This window comes from Rhagoletis zephyria, unplaced genomic scaffold (genome assembly GCF_001687245.7).
Source record: "Rhagoletis zephyria isolate East Lansing unplaced genomic scaffold, Rhagoletis_zephyria_1.1 Rzeph_scaffold_01348, whole genome shotgun sequence".
Lineage (NCBI taxonomy): Eukaryota > Metazoa > Arthropoda > Insecta > Diptera > Tephritidae > Rhagoletis > Rhagoletis zephyria.
In genome coordinates this window covers 86,877-97,018 of record NW_016158432.1, presented here as the reverse complement: position 1 = coordinate 97,018, position 10,142 = coordinate 86,877, and the positions used below count along the sequence as shown (strand labels likewise).

Below are 10,142 nucleotides of genomic sequence, written 5' to 3'. Positions count from 1 at the left end.
ATCCCGTAATTTGGTTTAGAGATCCGATGATTGGATCATGAAGAAATTAACGGTACCCCTAAATTTGAAGTCGGTTGTGTTCTTTCCTTAAAAACTACTTGTTTAATAAAAAGTTCTATAAACTCAAGATGCGCTCAACTTTAAAAAGTACCTAATAAAAAATTTTAAAAGAGTCAGTAAAAATAAATTTATTGATTCCATAAATTTGTGTACTTTTATGTTCATTTTTTCGATTTCTGGTTTCTGGTTTTCGATAGAGATGGTGAGTTTTCACGATTGCTAAATTTTTTTACACCCGAGAGCACTTGTGCACAAGGGTATATTAATTTTGTTCACATAACGGTTGTTTGTAACAGCCAAAACGAATCGAGATAGATATAGACAAATGTATACATAAATGATAGAGAAAAAAGAAATCGATTAAGCCATGTCTGTCTGTCCGTCCGTCTGTCCGTCTGTCCGTCCGTCCGTCTGTCCGTCCGTCCGTCCGTGTACACGATAACTCGAGCAAAATTGAGATATCTCAACGAAATTTGGTACGTAGGTTTCCCTTAATCCAAGGTAGGTTGGTATTGAAAATGGGCGAAATCGGATTGTAACCACGCCCACTTCCCATATAACGGTAATTTCCAGAAATACGAAAACTGCGATATTTTAGTAACTACTCAATATAATTCACTCAAAATTGATATTTACAATAACTTTTAGACGAAAAATAAGAATATTATACATTTTTGGAAAATGGGCGTAGCCACGCCCACTTATGATCACATATATGTAAATCGGTAACCATTCTACCAATTTGTACCAAACTCGGTGTGGTTATTGTGCTTGCCACATATAAGCAAAACGTTGAAAATTATTGAAATCGGACTAAAATTACGGCCGCTTTTCATATAACGGTAAATTTCAGAAATGCTTGAAACTTCCATATTTCGAAATTTAAAAACGGTAATTTACTCCAAATTGATACACCCCGGCTTACCATGTAGCGGTTGCTTTCGGAAAGGTGAAAAAATATATATTTAATACTTGCGCCGGGTATTTAATGTTCGGCTCCGCCCGAACTTAGACTTTCTTACTTGTTAATATTTCGAATACCGAAAAAATTAACTGAACTCTCAAGAAAAACGAAAAATTCACATAAAACGACGGACGAGAAATGGAAAAGAAATTTTCTTCTACTAAAATTTCTTAAATCAGTTTGCAGCTCTCAAGAAAAAAATGCTCGTATATTTATTTCCTCATAGAAATTTACAGCAAAAGCAAAGCGCTTTTTCAGGCAACAAATTATAATAAATGTTTCTTATAATTTCCTTGAGCTGGATTCTTAGCTTTAAGATACAGTTTGTATTTGAGGTTATTAGTTTTAGGGGGGGTTTGAACCCCAAAACCCACCCCTTGTGTGCGCTAATGCGTATATACATACATATCGTCGTTTAAAGTACAAAACCGCGTATCGTCGCTCTACAATACCGCGTAACTGACATTTTGTGCCAAAAATTGTATTTGCTCACATAAGCTCTGGGCTCTATCCTTATCCATTAGTCCTGCAATATACTAGCCAGAAATGCGATTGCTTTATAAAAAAGAGAACCATTTTGAAATATGAGTGTTTTTACTCTCTAGAAAATAATTCATGCAACCTCACCTACGCGGTTTTGCATTTTCTTGATACGCGGTTTTGTACTTTAAACGACGATATGTAGATTTGTTTGCAATACGGACGCTTTTTAGTTTTTTTTTGGTTTCGCTAACACTATATTTACTCTTTTTAGAAAAGATTTACTGCAAAACTGCATACGTACTCAATTTTTTTCCAAAACGAGTAATTACACACATTTTATGAAATTTTGCAAAAAGTTTGGAGTTTTTTGGAGTTTTTGTTGTAGTATTAGCAATAATTTTATATAGCATTATTTCCAAGAGGCTTCGAGGAGCCCTTTAGTCGGAGGAGATAGAGATGCAGGTCACTTTGGTCTTTGCTTTCTCAAGTTAGAAAGGTGAGAGTTGTCCCATTATTTTTTTGTACCAGCTTCCAATTCAAATTTCACGGATCGAATCGGAATTAAAATATCGACAAAAAATCTAATCGGAAGGGCTCGATTAATCGATATTCGATTTAATCGATTTAAAGACGGCATCTATGTAGTATTTATGAACCCTCAGGCGCGTACCTGTTGAGGAACTTGTGTTTTTTTAGCATTTGCCTTAAGATAAAAAACAAGATTTTAACCAAATAAGCTAAAGAGAAATAAGGTAAATTAACCAGATACTTCAACTGCTAGAGTAAACGCTTCGTAAAGATTAACCGTTTTTTTCATAGCAAAATCTGCCAAAAAAGAAATGGTTTTCTGCATTGACTTAAATTAAAAAAAAAATAAAATTTAAGGATGGATCAGTGCACCAAAACCAGGACGTCTGGCAGCCCTAAGCTACAGCCAAAATAATTATGTAAGCGTGTTTTCAAATGTTAAGTTTGAATTACAAGGAGCAAGCAATTGTCCGACAATGCATATGATTTAAACTACTTTAAAATGCATTGGGCTCATATAAATTAAAAGCAGTGGCCGAAATGCTGCATTTGTTTCAAAGTAATTTATTTATAGCTCCTTTTTCAATTGGATAATTTTTGAGATTGTATGCTTTATTCCGACAGAGGATGTTTATATTTACATAACAAAAATAAATGTATATATAAATATAAGGAGCAATATGTGAAGTATCAGCTAAGAAAACTCTTTGTTGCATGGGCAGCAGGTGATACATTTTTTTTTTTTAATTTACTCAATTTTCTTACTTCGCGACGTTAGGCTGATAAAAGGGTTGATTGCCGCTCCTGCATCAGTGGCCTATTGTTGGAAATTGCCCTTAAGGAAAACTCACTTTTAAGGCATGCACTTAGTTATCAGTTGCTGTCCGTTTCTTCTTCGCGTCCTTCACATTTTTGATGTTGATTAATTGTGTTGTCGCGAAACAACTCGCACTGCGCCGGCCTTTTGGTTTTTCTATGAGCGGCGGTGAGTGCGTCAGAGGCACAAATCGCCACACCTTTCTCGTAAAAATGCACAACTGTGACCCTCACTTGCAAAGTTAAATTAAAAAATTTCACTGAAGTCAAGTAGTCAACAGTATTTTATTTAAGTTTGATTGACTGCGAAAACATTTGGCACTGCTGTTTGAAATATAGATGAACAAGACAATTCAGCGTGCGGCTTAAGCCTCAAGGCACTTGCAGGAAGTTCATAGCTTTAGCTGTCACTTTGATTTTATGGTCTTAAAATGTGGTTTAGCGATAAAGAAAGTTACTTGCCACAAGTAAAATTTCTGCGAAATATCAGTATATTTATCTATTTTTCAAATGCGTTTTTTGAATATAAAATAACTTTAAAAAGTTTCATCAAATCATTTTCAATCCAAGTAACTAAAGTGTAATCTAAAGTTTGCATGGTTTTTCTATTGCTCTTAATTAGAGCCCTCAAAATATGAAATATGTATTTATGTAAATTTAAATTATTCAAAATATGTATATACATACATAAATATGTATGCACTATTTACATATGTACATATTCACAAACTTGATTTTTTCTGCATTTTTTTAGCAAATGGTTCCTACCAACCTGGCATGGAACCGAAACGGCAGCGCACCGCCTACACACGCCATCAGATACTCGAACTGGAAAAGGAATTCCATTACAATCGTTATCTCACTCGTCGCAGACGCATCGAAATCGCACATACGCTGGTGTTGTCGGAACGGCAAATAAAAATCTGGTTCCAGAATCGACGTATGAAGTGGAAAAAAGATAATAAATTGCCAAATACTAAGAATGTGAGGAAGAAAACGGTAGACGCAAATGGAAATCCAACACCAGTAGCGCCGAAGAAATCAAAAAGGGTTAGTGCTAAGAAACAGGCGCAGCAACTGCAACAGACAACCCAGCAACAGTCGCAACAGCAACAACAAAAACCAGTGATAAATGAGGTAAAAGGAAATGTATTTGTTTGCATATACATATGTCCATACATTAAGGGTGTTCTCACTTTTAACATTCAAAAAAAAAAAAAATAAAAAAATTGTGAAGAGCAAAAAATTTAAGGATGGATCAGTGCACCAAAACCAGGACGTCTGGCAGCCCTAAGCTACAGCCAAAATAATTATGTAAGCGTGTTTTCAAATGTTAAGTTTGAATTACAAGGAGCAAGCAATTGTCCGACAATGCATATGATTTAAACTACTTTAAAATGCATTGGGCTCATATAAATTAAAAGCAGTGGCCGAAATGCTGCATTTGTTTCAAAGTAATTTATTTATAGCTCCTTTTTCAATTGGATAATTTTTGAGATTGTATGCTTTATTCCGACAGAGGATGTTTATATTTACATAACAAAAATAAATGTATATATAAATATAAGGAGCAATATGTGAAGTATCAGCTAAGAAAACTCTTTGTTGCATGGGCAGCAGGTGATACATTTTTTTTTAATTTACTCAATTTTCTTACTTCGCGACGTTAGGCTGATAAAAGGGTTGATTGCCGCTCCTGCATCAGTGGCCTATTGTTGGAAATTGCCCTTAAGGAAAACTCACTTTTAAGGCATGCACTTAGTTATCAGTTGCTGTCCGTTTCTTCTTCGCGTCCTTCACATTTTTGATGTTGATTAATTGTGTTGTCGCGAAACAACTCGCACTGCGCCGGCCTTTTGGTTTTTCTATGAGCGGCGGTGAGTGCGTCAGAGGCACAAATCGCCACACCTTTCTCGTAAAAATGCACAACTGTGACCCTCACTTGCAAAGTTAAATTAAAAAATTTCACTGAAGTCAAGTAGTCAACAGTATTTTATTTAAGTTTGATTGACTGCGAAAACATTTGGCACTGCTGTTTGAAATATAGATGAACAAGACAATTCAGCGTGCGGCTTAAGCCTCAAGGCACTTGCAGGAAGTTCATAGCTTTAGCTGTCACTTTGATTTTATGGTCTTAAAATGTGGTTTAGCGATAAAGAAAGTTACTTGCCACAAGTAAAATTTCTGCGAAATATCAGTATATTTATCTATTTTTCAAATGCGTTTTTTGAATATAAAATAACTTTAAAAAGTTTCATCAAATCATTTTCAATCCAAGTAACTAAAGTGTAATCTAAAGTTTGCATGGTTTTTCTATTGCTCTTAATTAGAGCCCTCAAAATATGAAATATGTATTTATGTAAATTTAAATTATTCAAAATATGTATATACATACATAAATATGTATGCACTATTTACATATGTACATATTCACAAACTTGATTTTTTCTGCATTTTTTTAGCAAATGGTTCCTACCAACCTGGCATGGAACCGAAACGGCAGCGCACCGCCTACACACGCCATCAGATACTCGAACTGGAAAAGGAATTCCATTACAATCGTTATCTCACTCGTCGCAGACGCATCGAAATCGCACATACGCTGGTGTTGTCGGAACGGCAAATAAAAATCTGGTTCCAGAATCGACGTATGAAGTGGAAAAAAGATAATAAATTGCCAAATACTAAGAATGTGAGGAAGAAAACGGTAGACGCAAATGGAAATCCAACACCAGTAGCGCCGAAGAAATCAAAAAGGGTTAGTGCTAAGAAACAGGCGCAGCAACTGCAACAGACAACCCAGCAACAGTCGCAACAGCAACAACAAAAACCAGTGATAAATGAGGTAAAAGGAAATGTATTTGTTTGCATATACATATGTCCATACATTAAGGGTGTTCTCACTTTTAACATTCAAAAAAAAAAAAAATAAAAAAATTGTGAAGAGCAAAGCGTACATACACGTTTGTAATTGAAGGTTTGCTCGAGGCAAGGCGAATTTATACAAGGTGGTGTTGATGGCGAGTTAAATTTTCGCCGTGGTACTACTGAATGTCAAAATGATGTGTTTGTTGTAAACAACGCGAATTCATTTTACAACAAACACATAATTTTGACATTAAGACGTACCTCGGCGAAAATCTAAATTCGCCATCAACACCACCTTGTATAAATTCGCCTTGGCTCGAGGCTAGTTCTTCGCTTTGCTCGCCGCATCATTATGTTTTTACCTTAAAGGAGGATCGCGGCGAATTCAACATCGATAACAAAAATTTTTTTTCCAAAATATTCTCGAACAATATACAACGGATACATTTCATCTCTCGTTTAGATTCTGGCATAGTCAATAATCATATGTTTGTCAATGTTTATGGCGAATAACCAAAACTTAAAAAAACAAAACGGCTAAGCTTTTTACGCCAGACTTTTAAATCGGAAACCGACAAAAGAGAAAAGAACGAGTCTAGAAAATGACAAACAACCAAGCAAGCAAGAAGCATAAAAAGTATTCCACCGAGGAATGCAAGGCGAATTTATACAAGGTGGTGTTACTGGCGAATTCAAATTTTCGCCGTGGTCCTTCTGAATGTCAAAATGATGTGTTTGTTGTAATATGAATTCGCCTTGTTTACAACAAACACATCATTTTGACATTCAGAAGGACTGCGACGAAAACCTAAATTCGCCAGTAACACTACCTTGTATAAATTCGCCTTGGAGGAATGCCTGGTCTGAGCCACTTCTGGCCAAATGATCAGATGTCTCATTACCAGGTACTCCTGAGTGACCTGGCATCCAGAGTAAAGCAAACTCATTATGTTTACCACCATAATTTAGCGGAGACTTGCATTGCCGAACTAGTTTGGAAGTAGTTAGAGGGCTGGCCAATGACCCAGATCATGACCCAGTCAGTTTTGGAGCCATCAGTGAAGATTTGACAATGTGTGAGGTCAGTCTCAGTCTCAGGGAACTCAACATTATAGAATCTCTTCACCAAAGGTAATGGTGGCGTACTAGCCTGTAGCATTGAAAATACACAAGTGCTTAAATCTCTGCCGCCTGCAATTTCCGCCGCGCCCACTCAGTGTTATACGAACATCCATTTCCTTTTAGTATGCAGGTGGCAAGTCGAGTCTCCCTTGTACCCCTGGGGGTACACCTGGACCGCTTTGGGAATCACTGGTGTAGACGATAGCTCGAGCAAAAATTGAGATATCGCAACGAAATTTTGTATGTAGGTTGCTCTTTATCCAAGGTAGGTTGGTATTGAAAATACTGTATCGCACGGCCACTTCACCAATCGTTACCAAACTTGGTACGAGCCTTGCCTAGGGTATAGCTAAGAAATCTGTTGAAAATCTTTGAAATCGGACAATAACCACACCCAGTTCCCATATAACGGTAATTTACAGAAACACGAAAACTGGTAAATCAGTAACTACTGAAGCTAGCTCACTTAAAACCGATTATTGTATCAACGATTTGGCATAAAATTAGATCATTATACATTTTTGGAAAATGGATGTGGTGCCGCCCACTTATGACCACAAAAGTGGATCTCGGTAACCGATTTATAAATTTCTACCAAACTCGCTGCACTTAATAACCTCGGTACAAGAAAGAAATTATTCAAATCGGACTAAGATTGCACCCGTTTTCCGTATAACTGTAAATTTAAGATATACGAAAACTCCGAGAAAAACACCCCTGCTTATCATGCAAATGTAGTTTAGAGAAACTTGAAACGAAGATATTTGATACCTGGACGGGTCAAGATTTATATACATACTAGAGTGCCTGTTAATGTCGAAATTCGACAGTTTTTTTAGTTTTAGAAGCCTTGGAGAGGTTTTCAAACTTAACACGTAGCAAAACTTATACGGTACAAATTAACTAATCGGAAAATCTTCTGCTAAAACGTAACTAACTTTTTTTTATCTGAGAAGGTCTTTGGAGGACTTCGGCAGGACTTGGAATTGACCCGATACATTCAAGTTTATCGATAAATTTCAATGATTTGAACACTAAAATTCGATAACTTAACAAAATTTGTTAACTCGACCAATATCGATAACTGTGAAATTCGATGGCTCGATAAATTTCGATAACTCAAAAATGTACAAACTTTGGATACCTTTAAAAACTTTTGACATCTCCACATTTTTTGAAAACTATCTAAACATTTGGATAACTCGTTACACTCTGTTAAGACGATTAAATTCGATAAGCAGTGATAAATCGATAAGCTTATATAACATTGAAATTTCGATAAATCGATATATTTTGAAAATTCCATAAACTTCGATTCGTTGAACCAACCAATTTCAGTAGATCAATAATTATCGATAACTCTGTAAGTTGAAAGAACTCCATGCATTACGACACTTCGAAAATTTCGTTAAGTCTATAAATAATGATAATTCAATAAATATCGATAACTTGATACATTTCTTTAACTTGACAAATTTCGTTAATCCCACACGTTTTTATAGCTCGATAACTATCCGTAAATTTGGACAACTAAGTTTCTGTGTCTATAAATTTCGACAACTCAGTAAACATTGATCAGTTTGAATAATTCGATACGTTGCGATAACTTAATAAGCATGGATAAATTTCGATAATTATAAACTTCGATGATTCGATAAATTTCAGTAACCTTTATGGCTGATTTTATTTCGATTCCTATCGGAAAATTTCAACTCTGTTAACCTAATTCTTATGTATTTCTCATTGTCTCCATTTTCGCCTTTATCTCAATTTTCGTCTTTATCTTCACTTTTGCCTTATTTGTCTTCATCGTTATCACTTGTTTCTTCTTCTTCATATTTATCTTTATTTCAAAGTTTAATTTCAAATACGAAGTAAAACAAAATGCGAAACAGCTTAAATTGAACAGGTTGCAAAAACAACCATACACAAATATGGAAATTTTTAAACGACGATTTTCAACCAATTTCGAAACTATAAAAACTCTCCTCATCTACAGAAAATTACCTTTCTAACGGTGTTTTTGGTTTTGAAATCGGTAACTTTACCTTGGTCTTCATCTTTGTTTTTATCTTTCACATCTTTGCTTATATCCTTTTCTTTTTCTATTCACGTAGATGAGATGAGGTGCGATTACGTGATAAGATGTGACGTGATTTTATGTGATGTGATAGGATGTCATGTCATGTGTTGTCATATCCTGTGATGTCATGTCATATGATGTCATACCATATGATGTCATATCATGCGATGTCACGTCATGTAATGCCATGTCATGTCATACGATGTCATATAATGTGATGTCATATCATATGGTGTCATATCACGTGATATCGTGTGATTTGATATCATATTATGTGATGTAATATCATGTGATATAATGTGATGTGATGTCATGTAGTGTAATAACAATATCTATACGCATATAGAAAAATATAACGAGTGCAAAATCGATTGATTCATCGATAAATATCACAATCANCACTAAAATTCGATAACTTAACAAAATTTGTTAACTCGACCAATATCGATAACTGTGAAATTCGATGGCTCGATAAATTTCGATAACTCAAAAATGTAAAAACTTTGGATACCTTTATAAATTTTTACTTTTGACATCTCCACATTTTTCGAAAACTATCTAAACATTTTGATAACTCGTTACACTCTGTTAAGACGATTAAATTCGATAAGCAGTGATAAATCGATAAGCTTATATAACCTTGAAATTTCGATAAATCGATATATTTTGAAAATTCCATAAACTTCGATTCGTTGAACCAACCAATTTCAGTAGATCAATAATTATCGATAACTCTGTAAGTTGAAAGAACTCCATGCATTACGACACCTCGATATATTTCGTTAAGTCTATAAATAATGATAATTCAATAAATATCGATAACTTGATACATTTCTTTAACTTGACAAATTTCGTTAATCCCACACGTTTTTATAGCTCGATAACTATCCGTAAATTTGGACAACTAAGTTTATGTGTCTATAAATTTCGACAACTCAGTAAACATTGATCAGTTTGAATAATTCGATGCGTTGCGATAACTTAATAAGCATAGATAAATTTCGATAATTATAAAGTTCGATGATTCGATAAATTTCGGTAACTTTTATGGCTGATTTTATTTCGATTCCTATTGGAAAATTTCACTTCAGTTACCCTAATTCTTATGTATGTATGTCTCATTGTCTCCATTTTCGTCTTTATCTCCATTTTCGTCTTTATCTTCACGTTTTCCTTCTTTTTTGTCTTCATCTTCATATTTATCTTTATTTCAAAGTT

At 34.8% G+C, this 10,142-nt stretch overlaps 2 protein-coding genes across 2 annotated transcripts; both read left to right on the top strand.

Annotated features, from left to right (window-relative positions):
• Window positions 1-3,610: 3,610 nt before the first annotated feature.
• LOC108363718 (homeotic protein deformed-like) lies at window positions 3,611-4,237 on the top strand. Its single transcript, XM_017617166.1, has 2 exons — window positions 3,611-3,988; window positions 4,190-4,237. Exons 1-2 carry the CDS (start codon window positions 3,629-3,631, stop codon window positions 4,235-4,237), a joined length of 408 nt encoding a protein of 135 aa, XP_017472655.1. The 5' UTR covers window positions 3,611-3,628.
• A 753-nt stretch (window positions 4,238-4,990) lies between these two features.
• On the top strand, window positions 4,991-7,039 carry LOC108363717 (homeotic protein deformed-like). Its single transcript, XM_017617165.1, has 3 exons — window positions 4,991-5,048; window positions 5,314-5,696; window positions 6,965-7,039. The coding sequence occupies exons 1-3, from the start codon at window positions 4,991-4,993 to the stop codon at window positions 7,037-7,039; spliced, it is 516 nt and encodes a 171-aa protein (XP_017472654.1).
• Window positions 7,040-10,142: the final 3,103 nt, after the last annotated feature.